This window comes from Colletotrichum godetiae (assembly GCF_030913485.1).
Source record: "Colletotrichum godetiae strain CBS 193.32 chromosome Unknown BDP55scaffold_12, whole genome shotgun sequence".
In the NCBI taxonomy this organism is placed as follows: domain Eukaryota; kingdom Fungi; phylum Ascomycota; class Sordariomycetes; order Glomerellales; family Glomerellaceae; genus Colletotrichum; species Colletotrichum godetiae.
In genome coordinates this window covers 189908-214468 of record NW_026851260.1, presented here as the reverse complement: position 1 = coordinate 214468, position 24561 = coordinate 189908, and the positions used below count along the sequence as shown (strand labels likewise).

The following is a 24561-nucleotide window of genomic DNA, read 5'->3' as shown; positions in this document are numbered from 1 at the left end:
CGGTTCGGACGGGTCGGAGACAGGCGGGTATCTTTGCTGCGATGGTTGTCGGACCCTTGGTACAGTGACAGTTGACTGCGTGACTGCTATACTTGAAAATGGCCGAGGAATGCAATATGCTTGGGGCGGATGTAGCGTCGAGTATGGTATGCGCAGATACCAAGGTGCAATGAGCAAAACAGTCGAAGTTGACTTTTTGTCTTTGGACCAGTCAGAAATGGGATCCGTGACACGAGAGTAAGAGGAACAAGGGAGGGGAGAGCAAGTAAATGGATGCGATGCAAGGAGAGGGAATGGAAGAGGGCGGGTATGTCATGTATAATAAATGTGTGGCGGAAGAAGCGGCTGTGAGGCTGAGTCGTGGAATACAACTCAACGAGGGGGGAAGGCTAGGTAACTCATGAGGAAGCGAAAAGGATTGGAGGGGTGCGCAAAGTAGTGTACCAACCTTGCTGAGGAGGAGAAGGAAGTGACGACAGTATGTCTTTCTCTATAGATCTTCAACGCAGCAACGACGGGCGGTCAGTTGAATAATGTCTGATGTGAAAGTGAAGTGGCGTTCACTCACATAGTTCCCGGGAAAGCGGTGCGGTTGACGTGCAGCAGTTTCTGGGGTCCTGTATTGTTGGTTGGGGGCGGTTTTTGGAGCGTTTGTTCCAGGTAGGACCAAAGAATTCCTCCGTGGGGAATGCGGCCTGTGTGCGGGTACACCGTACAGGCTCACGGGTGCGACTGGAGAGTTGGAGAAGCTTGACGGGGAGCGAGAGAAACGGCTCAGTGGAGGGCCAAGATCGTGGTCGGAAGCCGGCTCGGAGTGGTAGTGTGCGATGATCCCTGTCGATCGCTAGATGTGCGTCTTTTCTCACGGTGCTAGGGCGTAGATGAGGTTGGTATTCGTAGTAGGGTATATCAGGGTAGTGTTGTAGACGCAGATGAAGTGATTTCTTGCATGGAAAAGCAGGGAATAAGACAATGTCTCGAGCAAAATGAAATAGGCAGGTAGAAAGCGTTCGTTGCCTTCTTTCCAGCTTAGTTGTTGAGGTAGGTACAGTCCAGAGTACTTGCCTCGAAATAGGACCTAGGCAAGTGGGCTGGTTGGTTGGTTGCTGTCGCTCCAAGTATCGCCGTTATTTCCTAAGAACGAGGGCAATGCAGGCAAAATTAGGTTTCCGCCTGCCAATGTCTAGAGCAAAGCTCCCGGTCGGTTCAAAAGGGGGTCGGCGAGACGGACTCAACGTGCTGCTTTGAAGACCAGAGTGAGAGCTCCCCGAAATGTCGACGCCGATGCGCAGGGGTTTCGGACCCGGCGGCTTGGGATTTCTTGGATAACTCGCGCAAACGTATCCGTATATGCGATCACTAAGCAGTGACCAACTTTATACCTGAATGTTCCAACTTTCCAGAGAACCCGGGCGGTGATGTCCGGCTGTGTGCAAGGTAAAGGTGGTAGGTATCGTCTACTTGTTGGTATCTTGGTCTTATTCCAGCGTCTAGCTCGGTGGTGATGATATGCGATTGCAAGCCTGTATTCGTACGAATAAGCGCGTTCCTCTTGTGTCTTGTATCGATGGTCTGTGCGTCGGTGAGTCGAGGTAAAGGTAAGGAACTTTGGGGCCTCTGATGCATTGGATCCGGATCTCGGCTGGTTGTTTCTGTCCTCCCTTGTCAACTCTGGTTTCCCTCTGGCCCTCTGGGGTCCTGTCTGTTCTGTTTCGTTTGCCAACTCCAGAACGGGGCATCTCCACCTACCTCCTCTTGATTTGTGTTTCCCGCGTAACTCGAGAGTCGAGAATCGGTCTGTTGTGTTGTTTGAGGTTTGTTTGCTCAATCGTTTTCTCTCCTCTCCTCTTTCTTTCTCTCCGGTACAGAAGGGAACCGCGCTAGGATTTATATCAAGGCCGCCTTCTATTAACAGACACTATGTCATCTGGATGAGGCTTGTCACTTCACCTGCATCTCCTGACTCGTCCCATATTCCGGGGGTGGCACCCCCATTGTATCCTCACCGGGACGTTTTGGCAGCCTCTTGGTCCGAGTCGGGATGAGATGGAGGGCAGCCGGACCCCGTGATGCCTCCAAGTCAGACAGCTAAGACAACTTACCCACCTACTGGACCCGCGCCGGTCGCGACGACTCACGACGCTCATCGGGACCTGCTTAAGGATCGGCAAGAAAAAGGTGGTCATGCACTTGAAATGTCTGGTTTTCCCTCAAAAGAAGACATCACGAACTCATGTAAACTGGGCTCTCCATGGCTCCTAGACTGCCCGGCCAGGAACCCGAGGCCAGTAAGGCCCCAGAATGCCCTTGGATCAGATATGGGATTCTGTCTCATTCGCATCGGCTTGTTTAGAAACCAGTTTTCTCAACCCCTCGCAGAACACCTTACCCATGGCGGCCACGGCCTATGGCCGGCTCGACTGCTAGTTGGACGACATGGCTCTAGAGGCCTACGCAACCGCCGCCAGCAAAAACATGCTTAATAGGTGAAGCCCTGTCGATGCCCAAGATGTCGGCTTGTTGGCGTCAGGCATGGAAGGGAGAGAGCCCTTATCCGCGAATTTGAGATATCCAGCCAGGTTGATGCAAGACCTATGTGTGCCGGAGGCTTGTCAACTTGCAAGATCTGGAACGCGTGCAAACATCTTCACCGCCTCGAACCTTTGCCTTATCGCCTTCTACCTTGACTATGACTCGCTTAATAGAAAGACAAAGAGCCTGACCGCCGTCTTGTCGCATACATTGATATCTTGGGTATATCCCGTTTGGGGTAGCACACACACACACTCACTCACTGTCTGGCAAGCACCTCAGACAATCAAGAGGCCGCCGCTGTGATGTCGAGCACTCTCGAGCCTTGTCCCCTGTGGCGTATACATACTGTGTGTAACGTGGGCTCTTGATCCTAGATACTTGCGGGATTGTTCAATACTTAAAGAGCATCGTGATTTGATGGGCGGTGCCGGCGGCAGTGACAAATATCTCAAACATTGTCTCTGAACATTTTACTCCCCTTCAGACCATCATCACCACCATTGCGGCATAACAGGACGGAAATCTGGTGGGAAACCCACCTCTGGCCAAGATGTGATCGTCGGCTCCGCAGCGAGTGCCGGCGGCAATCCTACCCCAACTGGCCTTTACCTGCTCGATGCGGTCTTGACTTTCCTCCTCCTGCACGGCTACCATCAGCAAGTCTCAGAGTTGCAGCCGCACTGTATCAACGACATAGATGATGGTGAACCTGTCAGAATCGCAGTCCTCGCAGACAGACGTAGAGGTTGCAAAGTGCCTCTGGGAGGTCGGGTCGAGTGTGGAGTGGGAGAAGGCTTCCAATCATGTGCTTCCGATTAAGGATAAGAATGACCTTATGGACCCACCCAGAGACTCTGAGGAAATAGAACTGGACTCGAAAGGTGCTGGACCAGAATTCGATAATGCTGGTGGCTGTGTTGGTTGGCTGAACTTCTGAAGCCCGGATTTCGGGGGATCATGGGTACGTACTCGCAGCCGACGGGTGGTCTGTGTGTCCGGGGAAGGATGCAGCCATTGATTGGCCGAGTTCAACCGCACCTGGTGCACCTGCGCTGCTTCGCTCTGAGACATTCTCAAGCTCACCCTGCCTTGTCTCCATCCTCTCTGCCTCTCTCTCGACCTCCGTTCCGTTCCATCACCTCCCCACCCCCTTCATCAAGCTATCAACCTCGTGTACCAGCCGCCTTAGCCCCCCCCCCTCCATCTGAAGGCCGTTCGCCGTTTGCCTCTTGCCTTCGCCCTCGTCTTCGCGTCTGCCTCTGAAACTTACGTTATAGCTACGCGGTGCGGTACGCGCGGACACTAGGCCACCACCAAGATATCAAGACCAGCCTACGTCGCATCACAAACCGAACAGGTGGTCTCCGAATAGCCCACCCTCCTGTGCACATTTAATCGTATGCGCTTTCCGACCCTCCCCTCCATCATGGACCATGACCCTGTATATCAACCAAGCTGACCATCTTGGCTGTGGAGAAGCAGCTCGACACCCGTCTTCCTGACGCTCATCTGCCGCGCTATACCAGTCATCTACTCCCGTGCTCTCCCAGTACCCTCGACGGAGGCCACCCCGGAGTCGCCCTCCACCCAATCACAGTCCCTCCGCAAACCGACTCCGAGCGAACTGCCCCCGATACTGTCAAGGACTACTTGTCACTTGACCATATACTACTCGACACACAAAGAGGACGCTCCCGCTCTTGCGTGCATCTTTGCTGTTTACCCGGTTTGCGAGGGAGCACCGACACCTGCGTGTAGCACGTCATAGTTGCATCTTTCGGCTCCCATATTCCACCGATACGATGGCGTCCGCTTCTTTCAGAGATTCGATGAATTCCCTGGGCTGGTCGCGACGGGATGAGGATGTGCCCGTCAATACGGCGCAACAGTCCGGCCTCATGTCTTCGATCAAGTCCCTCAACCCCTTTGGCAATAACAGCTATATACAGCTCCCGACAACCGAGGGCGCCGGCGCGCCCCTGCCTGCTGCCAACAGGAGGGAAGAGGAAGAGGGCTTTGCAACGCGTGAGTCATTTGGTCTTTGTGCTTTTGCCCTCCCGTCACCTCTGGCAGCTTCATCCTAGAGCTCTCAACGCCCCTGCAGCTGGCATAGCCTCTAGTTGTGGTTTGCCATGTCTCGGATTGCCATGTGAGCAGGCGGGCTTACGAAGTGGTGTTGTCGTGTCCGCTTCATCTTCTCCGGAACAGCCATGCTAACGTAGTATATTCCACTTTAGTGAGTCGCTGGGACCGTTTACTCATTTTTGGTGCTTGTAACCTGGGCGCCCTCGCCTGCTTCGTCATCTGCTTCGCCTTGTTCCCGGTTGTAGCTGTGCGGCCGCGCAAGTTTGTGATTCTGTGAGTTTCCATGGTTTCATTCCTCTACCCTCTACCCTCTGTGCCTTGTCACTAGCGGGTTTGCTCTCTTCCGTCGAGGATCACCCCACGGGTGCTTATCAACCCGGCTAGTTGCCGGCGCGGCAGATCGACAAAGATATCTGTGGATCGGCACCTATTGTGCCGTGCCCGAATGTAGCCTTGCCCCTCTGTATCTACCCGCCTTTCATGCCAGATGATCTTGCATAGCGAGCTAGTTATGAACACCTTATCCGGTGACCGAACGGCGTGATGAGGACCATCGAGGAGTTTAGCGTTGATACGACGGTCGCCATCTTCAACTTGCGTACCTTTTGCTAACGCTATCGTTTCTCAGATGGACACTTGGCTCTCTCCTGTTCCTGGCGTCCTTCGCGGCCGTCATGGGCCCGATGGCGTACGTGAAACACCTCGTCTCCGGCCAGCGTTTACCCTTCACTGCTGCCTACTTTGGATCGCTCGGGCTTTCCATGTACTTCTCTCTCGGCGTAAGTTCCATGACGTTCCTATTGCTAGGCGGAAGCAAACCGGCTGACTCCGACACAGCTGCACAGCACCATTTTGACCTTGATCTCGGCCATCATCCAACTAGCTTGCCTGGTTTGGTACTTGGTCAGCTACTTCCCTATGGGTTCGAGTGGACTGCGCCTGGCCACCACATTCGGTGCCAGAAGGGCTGCTGCCTGGATGACGGGTTGAGCTTGAAGCTCTCGTGTTGTACACATGTACCTTGTAAGATGAAGACGGAAAATGATTATGGATGATTGTTTCACGGCAGCTACCCGGCATTGTTCTTCAGGTTTGTACACATAGTGGGACATACAGTGGGCAAAGGGATGTCCGAAACAGGCAGATATCGAAATGTAGTTCACGTAAATGTACTAGGCAGCTGGGGCATTCGGCTGCAGACCTGGCTGCTCAAAATCGCCACTGATAAGAGAGGCCACGACTCTGAATTTGATCGGTTCCTCGACCGGGTGTGATGTTCTACGTTTCGGTCACAATCACTTTGTTTATTCGTCTTCGGTATGGGTCTCGTCCGCAGCCTTGCCTCTGCTTGTCTGGCCATCTCGCTGTATCGTAAGCGGACCAACCGGTCCAAGAGCAATTTGAACCACTCTTGAGGAATTCAGGCATCGTTTCGCACGGATGGTTTCCAAATCGCGGCAATCTGTGACTTGAAAGGTCGGGTTTTTCTCATCGACTTGTCCCTTCGTCTTTCACCCAAAGGTCTTCTTCTCTACCAGGTATTCCAAGTTGTGAAATCCTCTCGATCAGTCGCAGGTCAAAGAGTGGCGCGGTTTCTTCGCCTGGCTTCAACGGATCTCGAATCCTGCTCTTGCTTTTTCTGCCGGAAGCTAGCATGAACGAAGGTCATCGAGTGACTACTCCCCCATGCATAAGGTCTATATTCTATTCTGGCTCAAGTAGAGCATTTCATCTCTACGGAGACCTCTCGATGAAGGAATTTCTCATTTGCTGGCTATGTCTACTCACCTAGTAAAGTAGCTGTGTTGGAAGGTCCTGAGGTGTAGGAGTGAACTTTACGCGTATACTTGAAAGGCGAAGAACTACCCCTAGGTAGGGGGAAGAAATCTCGCAAAAACGTCGAAACGCTGGAAGACACAATATAGACTCTTCGTTGAATGTATAGCATACTACTGGTCAATGTCCAGAAATTCAGGCGTCGTAGGCTTGGATGCCGGCCTTCTGTTTTGAGGATTTTCACTCGGTTTTGCTTCTTCAACAAGGGTCTCTAAACAGCCCGGTCCCACAATGATCGACCGTTTAGCCTCTACCGAGAACCCTGAGAAGAGGAAATGTAATGTTTCTCTCTCTCTCTCTCTCTCTCTCTCTCTCTCTCTCTCTCTCTCTCTCTCTCTCTCTCTCTCTCTCTCTCTCTCTCTGGTATCCCGTTCACCTTTCGAGCGACAATCTCGGTGTTCTGGGGTAACCTGCCTCAGAACCTCCCAAAATCCGCATTTGGTCCCATTGCAAGGCTGAGAGACAGGGTATTTAGGTGCCGAAAGGTAGAAACCTCACGGGGGATGGGAAAGTTGCCGAAGAAGTGTCCACTTCGGACGGTGGATCCCGGCACGGCCAGGAAGGCTCGGAAGGCGAGTCAGTCCACTTCATTCGAGAGCAAACGATAAATGCCCCAAGGGCACCGGTGGAGAAGCACTGATTGTGAGATGGGATCCTGGGAAGCTTCGCCAAAGAGGGAAGGGGGAACAACAGATTGTTGGCCGAAATTGCCGTGTTCAGGCGTTTGTGCGCAAACCCTCTTAGATGAGCTTTTTCGATGTTACTTGGCTTCGACTGTTCCCAGCCCCTGTCTCTATCATCCTCGAATAGGAAAAAGAGACTTACCTTTGTTAACGCGAGACCCCCTCGGGATTCCCTACGGAAAAGTTCTACGAACGGGCTCCTTCGGCAAGACGTCGGGTAAAATTATCCGGGTTTCTGCATTGAAATGAGCCTTTTACGCCATGGGAGCGGTGGCTGAAGGTCGAGACAGTGTAAGCAAACTTCAAAGAGGTCTGGCAAGTGTGGCTGGCCCCGTATCGTTTTTTGACTGTCTGCGCAGGGCTTGCTAAGCCTTTTCGGCCCTAGGCAGGCGAAGACATGATGCATTGGATTACAAGAATGTGTTGTATCGGGGTGAACCACGAACGCGCATCTTTGTATCAAAGAAGTGGAATGGCCGGCCGGGCTATTGTTCGTAAAGAAAAAAAATTCAGATACCATGAGAAAGAAGACATAGAAAAGAATTGGGACCAGGGTCGGGAATTGCCCACCGCGTAGGCGACCCGGACATGGAAAACCGTTGTCTTTGATGTTGCCCATGTCGTTCTCAGGGTATTGAGGATGACTAAGGCAGCTAAGGCAACAAACGTGAGAGAGGTGGTCATTCAGACTAAACTGGTTGAGGGTTCGATAGTGTACACCGTGGCATATGCCTTGCGCACTCTTTGAGTACACCCAACGGCCCGGAAGTCGTTCCGAAAACAAAGCTTTCGAAGAAGGACGGCCAAAGGTTGATGATCAAGGAGACGCCCTGTGGCGGTGTGTGTGTGTGTGTGTGTGTGTGTGTGTGTGTGTGTGTGTGTGGCACAGTGATGCGACGTATTCGTACTTGTAGGCTGCAGTAGACGCTCGTGGGACGAGGGCTTCAAACTAGGTAAAATGTCAGACAGACAGAGGGCGTGTATCCGTGGTTATGTAATCCAGGTCCTGGAAGTTCGGACAAGAAGAAACATAGCCGCGCTTACCGTTATCCTCTTCAGTTCTGTGCCATGGGTATTCAGAGGATTGGATGCAACGCAGACTGCAGAGGAAAGGCGGTCCAACCGGCACTCTTTGCAAAAGAGAGGAGAATTGTGCGTGGGCCGTGGATATGCAAATGGAGAGAGGAATCCAGCAATCCAGCGGGCTTCTCAGTCTTCATTTTCTCCGCGTCAAGGTACGTACCAAAGTAGCCAATGGCGCCTGTCATTCAGAAGGGAGCTGGAAAGTGCATGGTATTACTGCGTGACTGCCTCGACGCACCTGCCTTACTTTGAACATACTAACTGGAATTCGCGAAGAGTCCCTTTTAGGTAAGTTGCAACTTCTTCGAGGTTGTCGATGTATAATGCAAAACGAGAAATCGGCTCCCTCAGAGGGCCCAGATACTTTACCTAAGTCTGACTTGCAGCAAGCAGAAGCGAAACCATCCATCTGCCCGCTCGAGCGGATGGTGCGGTGCATTTCGGCGCAGGGCGGTGCGTCTGTACATGGGCAACAGCACTCCATGACATGATGACATACCTTACGACACCACAGTCATTACGGGCGACTAAGGCTTTAGCTGAAGGGTCATCACACAAAAAGGCACATGATAAAAATGAGAGAAAATGCCTTGGCCTGGTAAACAACCGACTTATATTCGCGCAACCCCACCAAAGCCGACAAGGAACCGGAGGGGGATGGATGGGATGGGCACGCATGCAGAAGGTCGCAGCCGTCAGCAGGAAGAAGAAGCAGCGGGCAGACCATTCCGGGGTTAGATACGGATAGGGAGATGGTAGGCAATAAAGGGAAAAAAAAAGATGGCCACAAAAAAAAAAGGCAGAGAGATCCCAGGATTCGGTTTGATGCAAAGCGAGGTGGTGACTATGCAAAGACTAATACCTACAGGCTGCCCGTGCTACCATAGTGGAGGCCATTGACCAGAAGAGGAGAAGGAGAGAGAGGGGTAATCAGTATAGGTTTTTCTTCCTTTCGTTTGAGTAAGTACTGTTTCCCTGACTTCTGTTTTTCTTACACAATTCAACCTTTTCTGACTTACACCGAGGTGATGATCCAATGAAGGGCTGCCTTCACCACCAATACTTTGTGTTATATTGGTCAGTCCTGCTTCCTGCTTGTCACGCTTCTGCCCTGCTGCTGGTAATACTGGTAAGGTACCTTTTTAATGGCAAGTGCCTTGCTTGTCTACCCTGCCCTGTCGGGTCGGAGCGATGGGCAATTTCTGCCGTTGCCGGCCACTTTAAGCCTACCCATGTCGTCGGAAGCCTTCAGTATCCGTGTTTCCTAACTGGTCCAGGCCACATGAGGTACCACCGGGCCCAGGTGTATTATGCCCCCTCCAGCGGCCTCATGGCCTCAGGTAGGAAATATTTCGGCCACCGCCCGCCCCGTCAAAGACAAGAACTGGAGTCGCTGGGCGCCCATCCCACGCCAGTCGGTGGTGACCCCTCCATCCTCGGCCTCCTGCGCGCTCTCCTACTTCCAGGTCGGCTTGCACCCGTCCCGTCCTTTCACTCGCTCACAGCGCATCGCCTGAGACATAGACCTATTGGATGCCCTGGATGAATGAGACTTTCAATTACCTACCTTACCACCTACCTATTTACTACACATTACTTCAAGGTACGCTAGGTGTCTTATAAAGCCTGATGAATGATTGGGGTGTGTCTCTTCTATTAGATGAGGTGGTGCATGCTTCACCGACAATGTCCTGCATCTCTGCCCTGCCTGACATCAGTGTGTAAGCCTGTAAGGTAAATGCCCTGAGATGAATCACCAAGGTACATGGAAGCCGGCGGATGAAGCACCGCCCGCATCTCAGTCCATTGTCAGTGCCTTGGGGGTCCCTTCCCTCAACCATGAACCCCAAACCTCCTCCCAGTCAATCACCAAAGAATTCCAATCGCCCACTGTACTCCGTCCCGGCGTCCCTTTCCCCCCCCCTCCCCGCTAAAAAGTCTGGTCAACAAGCTGCCTCCACCTTTTACCTCAAGTGCCAACCTGGTAGTGGCTTTCCCGAGAAAGAAAAAAATTCATTCACAAAAAAAAAAACTCGGGCCTCAGATTTTATTCCTGGGTCCTTTTTCTCCTCCTCTCCCACAACCACACATATCCTCTCTTCCTCTCTCTATCCCTCTCCTCCACAAACCTTGCCCTACCGGTATCCTTGTGGTCATTCTTCCTCTGTTCACTCGTCCTGTTCGGCCGACACTTCTCTGTTCGCCAATTTTCCAATAGCGGACATTTCCTACACGACCGGCGAGACCCCTCAGGCCAACAATCAAGCCCTCCTCCAATCGAAGCCTTGCGTTTACCGTCCTCCACGTTTTCTTTGGATCACCGCAGCCCGAGCATCTCCGGAGCGTCTCGCCTCGCTTGTCCCTACGCAACCCAAAAAAAAAACACTTCGTTGACGTGACCTCAACCCACCTTCCCCTCTTCGTTTACGAGGAACACAGCTTCCACCGCACCTCAGATCATCTCGCTCGCGCACCCGATTCGACTGATTCGTCAGTCCTCGCGTGCCTTCGTCCTAAGCTAGTTACCGCACTCGCCCGAAATTTCTAGCCACCTTCCGGCTTCACTGGACCAGCAGCACCTGCTCGTCCCGACATCCTTGCGTTTGCCTCAATCTTCTACGACTTCTAACGACGTCAACCGGCACCTGATCCCTTCCACGGCACCTCAGGCCGCCGACCGACTCATTCTTCCGGACCACGCGGAGAGGTTTGGTTCGCCCTCTCCGGTCTGTCTCCGTCTCAGGAGTTGTCGGTAAACCTCGGTTTACCCAACAGCAGGATACACAACAGCCCGTTCGCGGCTACTACAGGGCCTGGCAGGATTGGATCTGTTGATCATCTTCCCTAGTCCCTTTATACCCCAATAGTCTTTCAAGGCATGCCTATTTCTGCATCAGACCTAGCATCAGACACGATGGCTACTGCATTTTCTTACGCTCAAGCCGCCAAGGGTCAGGCGGCCACAACACCCCCGACCCAGACCACCGAGAACGGCAAGGACTCTGCGAGCTCAGTAAACGGCGAACAACCGGGTGTCGAGCCCAACGCTGTCAAGAGCACCGACTCCGCTGACGACGAGTCCTCGAGAAATATCCCTCTCAAGGCTCAACTGGCTGCCAAGCAGGACGTTTCCTCTGCCCAAGCAGAAGCCAACAGCACAAACACACCATCTGCCGCTGCTTCCGTCACCGACTCTCGACGCGATGACGAGGAGGTCGTTACCGAAGCCTCTGCCCGCCGAAGTGAGAAGAGCGTGAGGTCGGCAAGCGCATCCACTCGCGTGACCGACGAGGCCGAGCCGAAGAAGGGCTCTAGGAAGCCGAGAAAAGGCAAGGCCGGGAAGGAATCGAGCGACGATGCCAAGAAGGAGAAGGCAGCAGAGCAGGAGAAGGAGGAGCCTAAGATCGAGCTCGTCGAGGCGCCGCTCCCTTCGGTCAACATTTGGACCCAGCGCAAGGAGACACAGGCTCACAAGACCTCTGTCACCTTGCCCACCGCAAATGGTGCTGCCAGTGCGTCCGCCCCAGTTGACACCTGGCCCAACAGCCAGGAGTCCAAGAAGAACAAGAAGGCCATTGAGGGTGCTGAAGCCACCAACGGTGCTCCTGCTGCCACCAAGTCTCAGCGCAAGGCTGGCGATGGTGATTCCGCCGCCAGAAGAAATGGTGCCCGTGGCTCAAGGGTTATCGAGAGAGATAGCCGTCTTACCGAGGTCCCTCCCCCTGTTGGCGATGTCCACTCATGGCCTACGCCTGAGACAGCGGTCAAGGAGATTGTCAAGGAGGAGAAGCGCAAGCCTTCCGAGAAGGTTGAGCGGGTAGAGGCCGAGGTCCAGGACGATGCTGGCGCCAAGGGACGTTCAAAGGACAAGTGGGAGCGTATGGACTTTGTCCCTACTGTCCAGTTCTCCACCCCCATGCCCTCAGTTAGAGGCTCTCGAGGAGGACGAGGTGCTGCTCGTGGTGGACGCGACGTTACTTCTCGTGGCGGTCACGGTGCTGCTGCTGCTGCTGCCTCTGCTGACAAGCCGGCCGGCACTGCTGCCCCTACCAAGGCAGGAAACGAAGCCCGTGACCGTGCTCGCGACGGCAACGCTCCGGCCAGAGCCAACTCTCAACCCCCCGTTGCAAACAAGCGGGGCTCAATGGAAGTCTCGAACGGCAAGGAGCGCAAGCCCACGGCGCCCAACTCCGGCGAGCGCAACAAGGAGTCGCAGTCAAATGCAACCAATGTAAGTTTCTTCTTGCCTCGGTTGTCGTGCGATATCGTCCTCAACATATATGCTGACTCATAAAGCAGGAGCAGGCCGGTCCTGTTAGAGAGAGAGGAGAAGGCCGCGGTGATAGGGGCCGGGGCGGATACAGAGGCCGCGGAGGCCACCCTGGAAACGTGCCCATGCACGCTCAGCAGTCTTCTTACATGTCTAACGGCAACTCCTTCGGCTCCCAAGGCCCCAGACAATACGCCAGCCCTCCCCTTCACCAGGGTGGCAGCTTCCAGCCTTCTTACGGCGGCTCGCAGTCCCGCGGTGGTCGCGGCGGTCGCGGCCAGTCGAACGGTTCCGGAGCGTTCCGCGGTGCTGGTGGCCCTTCCAACTCTGGCCGTATGCGTCAAGTTCAGACCAACATGAATCAGGTTACTTGGGATTATGGAGTCCCCATGACCCCGGGCTCGTACGCGGCTTTCTACGAGCAAACTAGACACATCATGATCCCTCAGATGGAGTACTACTTCTCCGTTGAGAACCTCCTGAAGGATACCTACTTGCGTAAGAACATGGACAGCCAGGGATTCGTGCCTTTGGAGCTTGTTCTCGGCTTCCAAAGGGTTCGTTCGGTGGCTGATGCCCAGACCCTGCGCGCAATCATTGCCGAGTGCCCCCAGCTGGATTACGTTGTTGGCGACGATGGCATTGAGAGATTGAGATCTCGTACCCACTGGCAGAAGTTCGTCTACCCTAACATGGAGCTGCGCTTCGATGCTGCTCGCAACGAGGGTCCCCAGTACTTCTACCCCCGTTCCCTCCACGCCATCGCTCATTACGACCACGGCATGCTCGGCGACTACCCTGTCATCTCGCCGACTGCTGCCTACCCCAACGGTGCCGAGAACAGCTACGTCCCCTACCCTACCGAGGCTCAGAACGGACAGCCGAACGGCACTATGAACGGCAACGCTGCCGAGACACAGCTTTCTGCTCAAGTCCCTGAGTTCCAGCCCGGCCCTGCATCCGAGCAAACGGCTGAGGCCTCGTCAGAGACCGAGAAGGCTCAGCCCCTCGTCAATGGCTCTGCCCACACGGAGAGCGCTCCCTTGACAAACGGAAACCACGCCCAGCCTGCTGAAGCCCTCCAGTCCTAGTTGGACGAAGGCATTGTCGTGGGCTGTGGCAGCGAGGCGGCAGCATCAGGATGCGGTGACGACAGCAGCAACTTGTCGAGTCCTTCTCAACACGCGCACCTGCTGATGCGTGTCCGAGGCGAGAAGTCGGTTGCCGAGTCGTACATCGACGACGTCCCGTACCCTGAATTTCGTCTGCGCGCGCTCTCCCAACGGCAAGACACTTTGGCCGGGGACATCCCCGGCGACATGATATCCCTTTATCGGTTCTGGTCTCATTTTTTGGCCTGGCATTTTGATTTGGAGATGTTTGAGGAGTTTCGGGCATATGCAGTGGCGGACGCCACGGGGGAGACCATCAATACAACTGGCCTCAAAAACTTGATTGCATACTATGAAGCGGTCTTACAAGAGGACAACGAACACCCTCTGGACAACCTGGAGTCTCTCTATGAAGAAGCGAAAAGGCTAGCCGCGACAGCCGAGATCCCTTGAGAGGTAGCATCTAGGTCGGTTACAATGACGAGGATGTTCTACGAATTGGGAATCTCTTGTTGGAATTTCTTCGACAACAAGTTGTGATGGACCTGCCTAGGTTGCGGTCGCTCGATTCTCCATCTTGGGCAATGTCACTGAGCGCATTTTCCGTGATCGTTGAATCTGCAACGTTTCCTTGGGGTCAGTCGGAACGAGACCGCAGCTATTGTCGTATTCGAAAGGTTGGAAAAGTTGTCTGCTTCTTTCTCGCAAAAGGGGATGGACCGCAGAGAGAGACATGCTACCAGGTGGCTAGCGACATACCCATGGGAGGTTTGATTCGGAATTAATTGGGACGGGGGGGATAATCAGAGGCAAAAAAGAATGAGGCACAGAGGAAGGCTTCGCCCCTCTTGCGTTTGAATGCGAAAGGCTTCGTCTTGAAGCAGCTTCGGACATGGGTTGATGAAGGTCTCTTCTCCGGCGTAACTCGGCATACAAGGTCCGAGAATGACTATTCATTGGTTTCTACTTTCATTTGGCGGGTTTCTCATTATGGATGGATCTTGAGTTTCCTCCCTACTTCTCTCCCCTCGCCTCATTGCTAGACGAAGAAAAAAGTTTCTTCCCTTCTTCCTTTTTTTTATTTTTTTACTGCACATAGTTCCTGCATGCTTTGTTCTGGGGAAAAAACACACAACAGGGAAATGGGGTGGGGAGGGTTATGGGCATGAAATGCATTCGAGCGGTCACAAGAAATTGGAGGCAATGGTTCATGGGTTCTACTAGACTTTCTCTTTCTTTTTTAACCTTCCTTCTTCGCTCTCATCAGCGCGCACACACGGGGATATTGGGGGAAAAGAAAGAGACGGCATCATCAGGCAAATCAGTCGAGCTGATGCTGTATTGTATGATTAGGACCTCTTTGAAAATGAATAAATATGGAGTATTTGGCGTTCATGCTGGGTTACATCCAAGTCGCATCGTTGCCAGTGAAGTCATCATGGTGGAAGGGATGCAGTCTTTCTCTCTCGGAACTATGGAATACCGGTCTGAAGCTCACCTGGAATCAGAGCTGCGATCACAGACATTTACTAGGATCACGAGTTAACTTTCCGTATGTTTGACTGAACGGGGTGAGTGGGTGGAGGGGCATCATGTTGCTCCTCGCCGCAGGCCACCTAGACTATATGAGCAGCTTCAGCCTCTCTTACCACCACATACGACCATACCCATTGGAAAACTCGGGATCCCGTCCGCTCTCCCATAGATAAGCCAATGAGGGCCGGATTAGTAGTTGGGTCGGTGACGACCAGCGAATACCTGGTGTTGTATGTTTTTTGATGGTTTTTGCGATTTTGGTTGTGGTGGTGAGAAGGAGGCGGATATCACGATGTTGCAGATGTGGTTGGGGACGGTGGCGTTTTCTCGGGGTGTCGTAGGTTCTATTCGCGCCGTAAAGGGAGGTGCGGGGTAGGTAGCTGGCCGCTTCCAAATTTCCAAGACACAAAATTGTTTTGCTCCCATGAATATTGCTGTTTACTTTGCTGAGGCGGCTTCTCTAAAGGGTCGAAGTTGCTGGTGCGTTACTCTCTTTACGGGACTCGCATAGCGAGAGCCAGCTATCGACGTCAACTTATCTCTGCTCATTAATCAAGCGGTGATCCGTACTAGTATGCCATAGCTCATATTCCAATAAGAGTGGTTCCAGTCGCGCGAGTTTATCAGTCCTCGGTCTTGGTTGTGAGTTAGGCTCTTGGTGAGAGAAAGTTTTCACGGGGAAGACAAAAGACGACCACTCCGGATTTCCCTCCCTGAGCGAGCATATCATAGATTTGGTGCTTCTAAAGTAAATGCTTCAAATATTCGGTATGAAATGGTTCATGTCGATTTTCTTTTGGTAAATACAAGTAACGAAAGTTTCCCAACATGTAAGGCGCGGCATTCGTCAACGTTGAAAATGACCTCCTCCTCCTTGGGAGACTTGGGGAAGAACGCTCAATGATTCGGTAGACTCGGAGTAGCCGATGAAAACCTCAATGGCCAGCCACCTTGAGTAGTGATAAACAGGAGTATTCCTGTTCATCAGCCACGAGCTGTGTGTGTAGTGTGTCTGAAAAGTCTCTACACTGAGCTGGGTACCGGGAACGTAACCTCGTTATGCGCCACTGCTGCTGCGATGAGTGCCCAGTCATGCAGTCACGCGCCGGGCTCTATTCTTTACTTTACGCGAGCAGGGGGCCAGCAAACGAAGCTCCATCAAGACAGCATTTGGTACTACAAAATATCCACAGGGCAAGAGGCCATGAAGTGGAGTGGATTTCGCCCAGCTTTGTCCCCAACTCTTTCGCCCTGTCCGCAGAAGCAGAAAGAAAGATGGCGAAGCTGGCACCCTCAGATCAGAGGACTAACACGGCTTCCCATTTGGGATTGGACCGAGGGGTTGAAGTGGTCATTCGAGTTTTGAGTGACTAGAAGGTATTGTGGTAATCTACGGTGAAGTGGGCAAGATACACTTGCGAGAGCAAGGTGCTGGAGACATCTGACGGGAGGTCTCTAAGAGTCAGAAGCCTCACTCAGCTAGGGAGAAGAGAAAGAGAATCAGGCGGACAGCTGAGTCTCTCTGATCTCCGCCGGGCTCAGCGCTGACATGTCCTCCGTGGCATTCCTCCCTTCAGTATAGATCCATTCGCTCGCTGATACAAATTTTGAAGCCGTAGGGCCGGCGAAGTACTCAGCCGCACAGAAATAACAGGGCCGGAAGGGATCCGACAAGCGGCCGTGTGACAACGGCGAGCTCACTATCAATATGTACATGTATGGAGTCATACCCTGGGTAACGTTATCCATGACAGAGACCGGGCTTGCGCTTGTTCCATCTTGCTCGGCCATACTCAGAACGCAGTAGTTTCATCGACAGCCATGTACAATACGATGGAAAAGTCATGCCATATTACTCATTATTACATAATCATCCTCATCTCTCTCCCACTACCTGCTGTTACAGCAGAATTAGGGACCAAGATGAGAAGGTGATTGAACCAAAAAAGTCATTATCTACAAGTCTTCATGCCGTTTGCCTCATTATTCCGACCGTTTATTGCGTTTCACTCAACATACGTTAACTCATCACCTCATCCCACTTAGAAGGCCATGACGAGACCGACAACACCAGCGGCAACAGCGGCGAGGCCGTGAACCATGGCGGTCGAGGCAGCGTTGGGGGCCTCAGTGGAGGAGGGTGCAGCAGAACCGGTCGCAGAGCCGGAGGCGTCAGTGGCGGAAGCGCCGCTGGACTCGGAGGCTCCACTCTCAGTTGCGGAGGCGGACTCGGAGGCACCGGTGGTACTGGGGAAGAGTGTCAGTATACGTGTACTCCAGATGAAAGTGTGTAGGTGGATAGAGGGTGGTAACTTACGCAGCAGTTCCAGTAGCGGACTCGGATGCGGTGTTCACGACAGTGGAGGTGAAGGCACTGCCGGCGGAGTCGGTTCCGGTCACGACGCTGGCGGAGAGCGTGGGTACGACGTCGGTGGTGATTGTGGTCGGGATGGGGGTGACAGTAGCAGAGATCTCGGTGGTGATGGTGCTGCCGTCCGAGTTGGTGGTGGTCACGGCGATGACGGTAGGCACGGGGGTGCCGGCCGGGGCGGCAGTAGGGCGAAGGCTCTCAATGGCGGACTCGAGGGCGCCGTACTGGCTGGTGTACTGAGTCGGGATGGCCGCGGCGAACCAGTCCGGGGTGCTGGTGGCCTTGAGGACGGAGTAGATGTAAGACTTGAGGTCGCCGGTGACACTGGCGGCGCTGGCGGCGGAGCCGAAGGCCGAGGTCAGTGAGTCCCACTGGTCGGTGGGGATGTAGGCTGAGATGAGAGCATCGGCGGCGGCGGTGAAGGCCGGGGCGTCGGAGCTAGGAGGGCTGTGTTAGTATGTGTCTGGGCTAGCTCTGAGGTTCCCCCTTGGACTATCTCTTAGATCCCGAGCGGGAGGGGCTTTGTGTCTTACACTTGACGCGCGTCGATGGGGTTGGCAACGGCGAACTTGGCGGCAATGGCCAGAGGAATGACGGCAGACTTCATATTGATGGTTTGTTGAGTGGGGGTCTCTTTGCTCAAGTCTGAAGGGGTTGGGTATCACAGGTCTGTTGAGGACGAGGCGGCAGAGGATCTTGCGAGGGGGAGGGTATCACTAGGCTGGCTGAAGCAAACAAAGGCGGATGGAAGGGAAAGAGAGTGAACTACGGGACACAGCTTCGGAGGGTGGAGGAATCACTTAAATAACAAGAACAAAAAGTCGTTGTGATGCAGTCAAGAGACAAATGACGCCGTACGCGGTGAATCTGGCCCGGGTACGACAACGGGACCAGGCCAGAACGAATTGGGAACCCATGGCGACAGCGATGGTGGAAGCGAAAGCTGGGAATTGCGCGTTTGTTGCCCATTGTGAGGGGCGAGAAACAGGCGGGCCAGAAATCTTGGTGTTGGTCTCTTTTTTTTTTTCACAGACCCTGGTCTGTATTCCTTGGAAAGCGGAGGTTGGGTAGAGATGCTCGATGCTTCGAGGCCCTTGCAGCCGCAGTAGTAGCAGGCCAGAAGCAGCTCTGAAGCTGGGCAACCGGCAAAGCGGGCAAGGCGCGAACAGGGAACAAACAGACGAAAGCTGTAAAGGGAGGACGACCTGACGACAAGCAGGAAAAGCAGGGCAGAAGTCAGGACAGAGGGCCATTCAGGCGTGACAGGCTGAAGTGAAGGCGAGGCCCCAGACGGGATTGAGCTGGCGTGACGTTGACGGTTGACCCGGTTGCTTGCGTGTGTCATTGTGCGGTCGAATCAGGTCGTGGAGGATTTGCCTTGCACGACCTGAATGATTGCATTGCAATGGGTACGGATACTCCGTACTTCGTACACGGGTGATGGCATAGCGGTGTTGGCTCACTCGAGCAAGCAGGGGATCTGATTGGCAACAGGTTGCGTGTTTGCTGGCCTTGATCATGGAATGGGGTTGTTGAGAACTTGGGAGGCTGGGGAAACGTCGAGCAACCTGAGGATAGAATTACGAGGCCGAGCCGGGTAAGTATCCTGTCAATTATTTTGGCCAAATCCGTGCGACATTCGCGTTTGCTATGCTTGACCTGTTGATCTCTTCGGAGTCAATTCACCAGCTTCATAATTGAAGGTATAGATAGGTATGACCTTCGGATGACTCTGCAGTCTGAATACCTAGGTAAACTGGCATTTGTGCGAACTCTGAGGATGCGATTCTCCCCCGCGCCAAAACATTCAAGAATCAGGTTACGGTGAAGAGATGCAAAGCGAGGTAGTGGAGGTGGAGGGATGTGGTTGGCGGGTAGCAGCCGTGGCTCCACCCTCTTGTACTGGGCAGCATCATTGGCCGACGCCGTTTCCTCTGGACGAATCACACAATGCAGTTGTTTGGGCTTGCGACGGAGGCAGGAACAAGGAATCCCCACTCACGGCCGGTAGTCCCGTTTTCCGCCGTTGATCGAGGATGAGGTAATTTTCGGACCAGACGAAGCACGTGACGGGAAGCAGAGTCTAGACTCAAGGGCCGGGCCACCACCGCCACGCATCCACTGTTCACGTGTGGCACCTTCCGATGCAGAGTGTGGCTGCGCCACGTAACCAGCCTCAGCACTCCGTCAAGAAGCAGGAAGAGTGCAAAACTACGTCACGGGCTCGAAGACCACCCTTGCCCTTCGGTGCAGGTTTCCAGGTTCCCCTCTTCGAGAGTGTCACCGCGGGGCATTCCATTCGCTCCACAGTCCACATAAGATTCTCAGCCCAATCACCTCACCCACTCCGAATGTTCTACTCGATCACTTCACTTCCGTCTGCTTGTCATCCGCGACCACCTTAGCGTACCTATGTTCCCATCACTTCTATCTGAATGTAACCAGTAATATGATGTATCCTTACAGATACCGAATGGGGTTGATTGCATTTTCGGTAACCACTTGCTGTTTCGAAACAAATGATATCATGCCGCAATTACGGCGAACTCCCAAAATACTCCCAACCTAGCTTCGACGTGATCGACCTGTTACCGAGAAGAACAAACATCGTGGATCTCGAGGCATTAAGAGAAAGGAAAGAAGAAACAAATATACAAGGACCCTCAATTTTAGTTGTGACAGACTTACGAATAGTTGGGCATCACCTGGCTCAGTGGGAAAACAGAAATGTGTTTTTGCGGACTGACCGAGCACTCGGTGGCAGAGCCCCCCCTCATACCATTTCATTACCAGGTCCTGGGCCCCCTCCTATCGGCGCTCGGCCAAGTGGAGGGCTACTATGGGAGGTAAGGCACGAGCGATTCCTGATGTCTCATTGGTCAAAATGCCTGTCGGTATGAGGTCATACTCCCTCCCACTGCTTCGTTGTCAACTCGTCCCTCCTTCCCTCTCCGCCTTCCAGCTCAAAGCCTCCATTGAACCAGTACAACTCCCCCGGGCCCAAGGTCACAGGCACAGGTTGCAGGTGTTACATGCAAGCAGGCAATGCCAACTGCATCGGAGGCCGCGCACATGCCTGCCATGCTCGTTCTTCTCGCGAATACCGTCTTTGCCATCCATGGATCTCTCGGAGTAAGAAACTGCACTGCTTGAAACCCGAACATCCGCTACAAGTGCAACATCTTCAAAGAGCACTCTCAAAGTCCCCCAAAGCCACCACCACAAGCATCCGTCACTTGCCTTGGCCTTTGGTCTTTGGTGCGCAGCGGCATCGGGTTTGTCGCAGGGAGCACCCGTCCTCTGATGCCACTTACGACAGCGCTAGCACAAGTCTCTAGGCGCACTAGATAGGCAGCCTGGCCACTCGTCTTACTTTTTCTCGCTACCCAGCCAATGTGAGAATGACCAAATGGAAAATTGGACGACCCAAAGAAGGGCACACTATTTTCGGTCAGACGTTGAGAGGGAGGGGGGGCTTTACATTATGTCCAAATGACTCTTTTGCCAGCGGCTTGTGTTGTGTAAATGGGCCATCTTTCGGATGAGAAAAAAAGAAAAGGGTCCCATTATGTTCAAGAGCATGTTTCAAAAGTACTTGTTCACGGTGAATCTGTAGGCGAGGTACTTTCGTATGTCCGTCACGAACATACCTTACTTTAGCATTCCCTTCCCTGGTACCCGCACCCTCCGTTTCTGCTGCCGCTGCCGCTCCATTGCTGCATCTTTGGAAGCAACGCTGAGTCGTCGACATGTCGCATCCATGTCTTCGGACAGCCCAACCCTGTTCTGCCCTGCCCAGTTCAGGCCTGAGGTGGCTGTATCTGGCTGGCTTCTCTGCCTGAAGTGACCTCCCCGTCCCTGCCGTCTTTCCTTCCACGCCTGATTGCCTTTGCCCTCCCGTCTTCTGGACCCTTGCCCATCCACTTTCTTCTAGCTAGCCCTGCCCCCCCCCCCCCCCCCCCCTGTCATCGCTCATCATCTCTTCCCCTCCTTCATTTTCTTTCCGGGGCTTGTTGTTCTTCGTCTTTTTACCTTTCACAACTCATAAACATTTCAGCGTCTTCATCGAGAGATTCCAACCACATTCAAGTCTCGCCAGTTGAACTATCATCTTTGGCGGCACACTCGAGCCAAAACCCTGGCACTGTGTCACTTCACTCATACGACTTACACCACCCCCGCTTCAAATCGAAAATACCCACCGAGCCTGCTTGGCTCTTACGCCCACTCTCGTCAGCCGACATGAGTTACTACGAAGAGCCTCAGCGCACTCGTCGCTACGTGCGCGAGGAGCGTCGTGAGGAGAGAATCGATCCTCGTTATGCAGACGAAGGTTATCTGAAGGTTCACCAAACTCGCGAAATCATTCCTCGGGCCAGAGAGAACAGCGAACTCTCTATTGAAGAAGTCCGCCGCGACTTCCCCCCTCCTGGTTACAGAGATTCCCGTAGAACTCGCTCAGCAGAACCTGGCTATTACGACGACCCACGGTATGACGACCGGGACCGATACTACGATCGCGAATATGATCGTCGCAGCAGGAAAGCTGGCAGCCTTGTCTACGCCGAAGAAGAGAGGTCCCGTAAACGTGTCATCAACCAACAAGAGAAGATTCTCGCCGCTGTGGCCGGTGCGGCTCTGGCATTTGGCGGCAAGGAGCTTTACGACAGAAAGGAAGCCAAAGAACATCGCGGCGAAGTCGAAAGAAACTACCTGACTTCTGCGGCGCTGGGAGCAGCGGGAGCCCTCGCTGGTTATCAGGGCGCAGAGTACTACGGCAAGCGCAAGGAGAAGGAGGAGGACAAGTCCACCTATGTCATGCATCGCGGCCGTGACGGTCGAGTCACCGAGTACTACTCCGACGAGGAGGGAGACAGGGAGAAGAAGGGCCACAAGTCTTTCTTGGAGAACGCTCTCGCAGCCTCTGGTCTGGGAGTTGCAGTCAAGGCTCTTACAGGCGCTAGTGGTGGGGATGACCGGCGTAGCGACACCAGAAGCCGCCGAGGCAGCCCCGACTCGAGATCCTCTCGGTCCAAGTCTCGAGGACCCGGAAATGAAGCCGCTAGCAAGATGCAGAAGGCTGCTATGGCTTCATTGATTGCTGGAGCCACCGAGGCTTTTCGTGTTGCCAAAGAACCTGGTGGTTGGAAAGGCGAGAAGACAAAGCGCATCATTACTGCCGCTGCCGGTGCGGCCACCATCGATGCCGCACAAGGTGGCGAGAAGCAGAGCAAGCTGGGCTTGGCCGAGTCTGTCATCGGTGGTCTGGTCGGTAACCGAGTCATCAACGGATCCAAGCGCAACATCGAGGAGGACCGCCGTACCGGACGAAGCCGATCGAGGTCGCGCGCTCGCTCTGACGGCGGAGGCGGCGGACCGGGCTTGGCTGCTCTGGCAACTGCCGGTCTTGGTGCCTTTGGCGCAAAGAAGGCAATCGAGAACTTCCGGTCCCGAAGCCGTGGACGCAGTGCCGACTCTTACGACAGTCGGGCTTCTAGCCGCGATGGTCGCGATAAACCCCGCGCACGAAGCAGAAGCCGCAGTGTTGTCGACTCTGCACGAAAGAGACTAGCCAAGATTGGCATTGGCAGCAACCCGGAAGAGAAGGAAAGAGAGAAGTACGGCCGAGATGACTACTACGACGACGACCGTAGCTCTCGACGTGGCGGCGTCACCCGGAGATACTCTGATGAATATGACGATGGCTACGACCGGGGTTCTACACGTGGTGGACGTGACGCATACGACGATGACAGATCGTCATACACGAGCCGGCGCCGAGACCGCTCTCGCCGAAGGGGAGGAAAATCGGACGCCAGTTCCGAGTCGGATCTCGGAGATTCGGACGATGATGCAAAGCGCGCAAGGAAAATGAGAGGTAAGCAAGTCATCACAACCGGCCTAGCGGCCGTTGCCACCATTCACGCGGCACATGGGGTCTATCAAAGTATGGAGAAACGCAATTCAAGGCAGAAGGCTGTGAGAGAAGGGCGGCTCAGCCCAGAGGAGGCGAAGAAGCTCAAAACGAAGGCTCTCGTGCAAGACGCCGCCTCTGTTGGAATTGCTGCTCTCGGTATCAAGGGTGCCTGGTCTGAGCTCAAGGAAGCCAAAGAGATGACACACGAATGCAAGGAATTCCAACATGAGAAGGAAATCCGACATCAAAAGCGACTTGAGCGCCAGAAGAGGCTCACCGATGGCTCTGGTGGTGGTCGAAGAAGTAGGGCTGATGACTGGAATCATTCTGGCTCTCCGCGAGGAGAGCGGTATGATTACGGCTCAACTTACTACGACGATAATCCATACTCTGCCGGGCGTCTGCCTGCACCTCCTGTCGGTTATGACGACAGGAGATACAGAGACTGAGAGGTTGGGACGAGAGCACTTCAGTTCTGTTAAGCGATGCGTAAGATGGTCTTTGTTAGCTCTCTCGGGAGTTTCTGAGACCACGTCCTCGCTCACACAGGCTGTCTGTCTCGTTCTGTCCTCAATCCCTCGGTTTCTTTTACGACCTATAATGCCTGTATAAGACACACGACTTTACGACAACTTTCTGCAAATCATCTTTCAGCCACATTTATATCTGTTTTCAAACAAATCCGGGAAAGATTCGGAAGACTAAGGGGATGTGGGAGTGGCGTTCCACACGTTCCACAACGGCCCTCGACGGGCGCCACCTTGCATTGCGTTTACTCAGATAGATGGATTCCCTTTGCCCCTTTTGCTGTCAATCTACACGCATTCTTCTCTTATACACGAACCCTAACTGATTCTAATTGGATTGTGACAGACCAACGCCGCCGTTACTAATCGGCCTGCGCCGCCATCAAAAAAAACCAGATGCATCGTCACTGGTCGAGCCGTTGTCGTCGGCCCCTGCGGATGACAGTAGTACCAAATGGAGGGAATCGCAGCATGCAGCTCAGACAAAATGAGCAAACGATGGAGCCGAGATCGAGGCTGATCGCCAGGGCCTGATTGGAACCAACTGTTTTTGTTCGATTCAAGCAATGAAGGGAGAGAGGGAGGAGAGGTCTGGCCACCACATGG

General features: G+C 53.8%; 8 protein-coding genes across 8 annotated transcripts; 7 read left to right on the top strand and 1 right to left on the bottom strand.

The window, feature by feature from the left end:
- The first annotated feature begins 1837 nt into the window (after positions 1-1837).
- BDP55DRAFT_657036 (uncharacterized protein) lies at positions 1838-3647 on the top strand. Its single transcript, XM_060574395.1, has one exon. It carries the CDS (start codon positions 2070-2072, stop codon positions 2481-2483), a length of 414 nt encoding a protein of 137 aa, XP_060431881.1. The 5' UTR covers positions 1838-2069; the 3' UTR covers positions 2484-3647.
- A 421-nt stretch (positions 3648-4068) lies between these two features.
- Positions 4069-6005, top strand: BDP55DRAFT_59187 (Got1/Sft2-like family-domain-containing protein). The gene is made up of 4 exons (XM_060570932.1): positions 4069-4560; positions 4773-4893; positions 5249-5399; positions 5458-6005. The coding sequence occupies exons 1-4, from the start codon at positions 4338-4340 to the stop codon at positions 5608-5610; spliced, it is 648 nt and encodes a 215-aa protein (XP_060431880.1). The 5' UTR covers positions 4069-4337; the 3' UTR covers positions 5611-6005.
- A 1994-nt stretch (positions 6006-7999) lies between these two features.
- On the top strand, positions 8000-9390 carry BDP55DRAFT_657020 (uncharacterized protein). Its single transcript, XM_060574394.1, has 3 exons — positions 8000-8510; positions 8616-9182; positions 9248-9390. The coding sequence occupies exons 1-2, from the start codon at positions 8098-8100 to the stop codon at positions 8968-8970; spliced, it is 768 nt and encodes a 255-aa protein (XP_060431879.1). The 5' UTR covers positions 8000-8097; the 3' UTR covers positions 8971-9182; positions 9248-9390.
- A 456-nt stretch (positions 9391-9846) lies between these two features.
- Positions 9847-10858, top strand: BDP55DRAFT_59086 (uncharacterized protein). Its single transcript, XM_060570922.1, has one exon. The coding sequence runs from the start codon at positions 10002-10004 to the stop codon at positions 10614-10616; it is 615 nt and encodes a 204-aa protein (XP_060431878.1). The 5' UTR covers positions 9847-10001; the 3' UTR covers positions 10617-10858.
- A 278-nt stretch (positions 10859-11136) lies between these two features.
- Positions 11137-13583, top strand: BDP55DRAFT_692331 (La domain-containing protein; the record flags this gene model as incomplete). Its single annotated transcript, XM_060577104.1, has 2 exons — positions 11137-12453; positions 12519-13583. 2 exons carry the CDS (start codon positions 11137-11139, stop codon positions 13581-13583), a joined length of 2382 nt encoding a protein of 793 aa, XP_060431877.1.
- On the top strand, positions 13540-14204 carry BDP55DRAFT_59089 (uncharacterized protein). The gene has a single exon (XM_060570923.1). The coding sequence runs from the start codon at positions 13689-13691 to the stop codon at positions 14055-14057; it is 369 nt and encodes a 122-aa protein (XP_060431876.1). The 5' UTR covers positions 13540-13688; the 3' UTR covers positions 14058-14204.
- Positions 14205-17056: 2852 nt separating this feature from the next.
- On the bottom strand, positions 17057-18232 carry BDP55DRAFT_59048 (uncharacterized protein). The gene is made up of 3 exons (XM_060570918.1): positions 18045-18232; positions 17458-17949; positions 17057-17387 (listed from the first exon to the last, which is right to left on the bottom strand). The coding sequence occupies exons 1-3, from the start codon at positions 18116-18118 to the stop codon at positions 17183-17185; spliced, it is 771 nt and encodes a 256-aa protein (XP_060431875.1). The 5' UTR covers positions 18119-18232; the 3' UTR covers positions 17057-17182.
- Positions 18233-21753: 3521 nt separating this feature from the next.
- On the top strand, positions 21754-23877 carry BDP55DRAFT_726575 (uncharacterized protein; the record flags this gene model as incomplete). The annotated part of the gene is made up of 1 exon (XM_060579166.1): positions 21754-23877. The coding sequence occupies one exon, from the start codon at positions 21754-21756 to the stop codon at positions 23875-23877; it is 2124 nt and encodes a 707-aa protein (XP_060431874.1).
- Positions 23878-24561: the final 684 nt, after the last annotated feature.

Bases quoted from the DNA above. Each gene is read 5' to 3' on its own strand.
- BDP55DRAFT_657036 (XM_060574395.1), top strand. From the start codon at position 2,070: ATGCCTCCAAGTCAGACAGCTAAGACAACTTACCCACCTACTGGACCC.
- BDP55DRAFT_59187 (XM_060570932.1), top strand. From the start codon at position 4,338: ATGGCGTCCGCTTCTTTCAGAGATTCGATGAATTCCCTGGGCTGGTCG. The intron at 4,894-5,248 runs GTGAGTTTCCAT...ATCGTTTCTCAG, and splicing joins CCGCGCAAGTTTGTGATTCT to ATGGACACTTGGCTCTCTCC. The intron at 5,400-5,457 runs GTAAGTTCCATG...ACTCCGACACAG, and splicing joins CCATGTACTTCTCTCTCGGC to CTGCACAGCACCATTTTGAC.
- BDP55DRAFT_657020 (XM_060574394.1), top strand. From the start codon at position 8,098: ATGTCAGACAGACAGAGGGCGTGTATCCGTGGTTATGTAATCCAGGTC. The intron at 8,511-8,615 runs GTAAGTTGCAAC...TGCAGCAAGCAG, and splicing joins TCGCGAAGAGTCCCTTTTAG to AAGCGAAACCATCCATCTGC.
- BDP55DRAFT_59086 (XM_060570922.1), top strand. From the start codon at position 10,002: ATGAAGCACCGCCCGCATCTCAGTCCATTGTCAGTGCCTTGGGGGTCC.
- BDP55DRAFT_59089 (XM_060570923.1), top strand. From the start codon at position 13,689: ATGCGTGTCCGAGGCGAGAAGTCGGTTGCCGAGTCGTACATCGACGAC.
- BDP55DRAFT_59048 (XM_060570918.1), bottom strand. From the start codon at position 18,118: ATGAAGTCTGCCGTCATTCCTCTGGCCATTGCCGCCAAGTTCGCCGTT. The intron at 17,950-18,044 runs GTAAGACACAAA...CAGCCCTCCTAG, and splicing joins CCCATCGACGCGCGTCAAGT to CTCCGACGCCCCGGCCTTCA. The intron at 17,388-17,457 runs GTAAGTTACCAC...ACTCTTCCCCAG, and splicing joins TCCGCTACTGGAACTGCTGC to TACCACCGGTGCCTCCGAGT.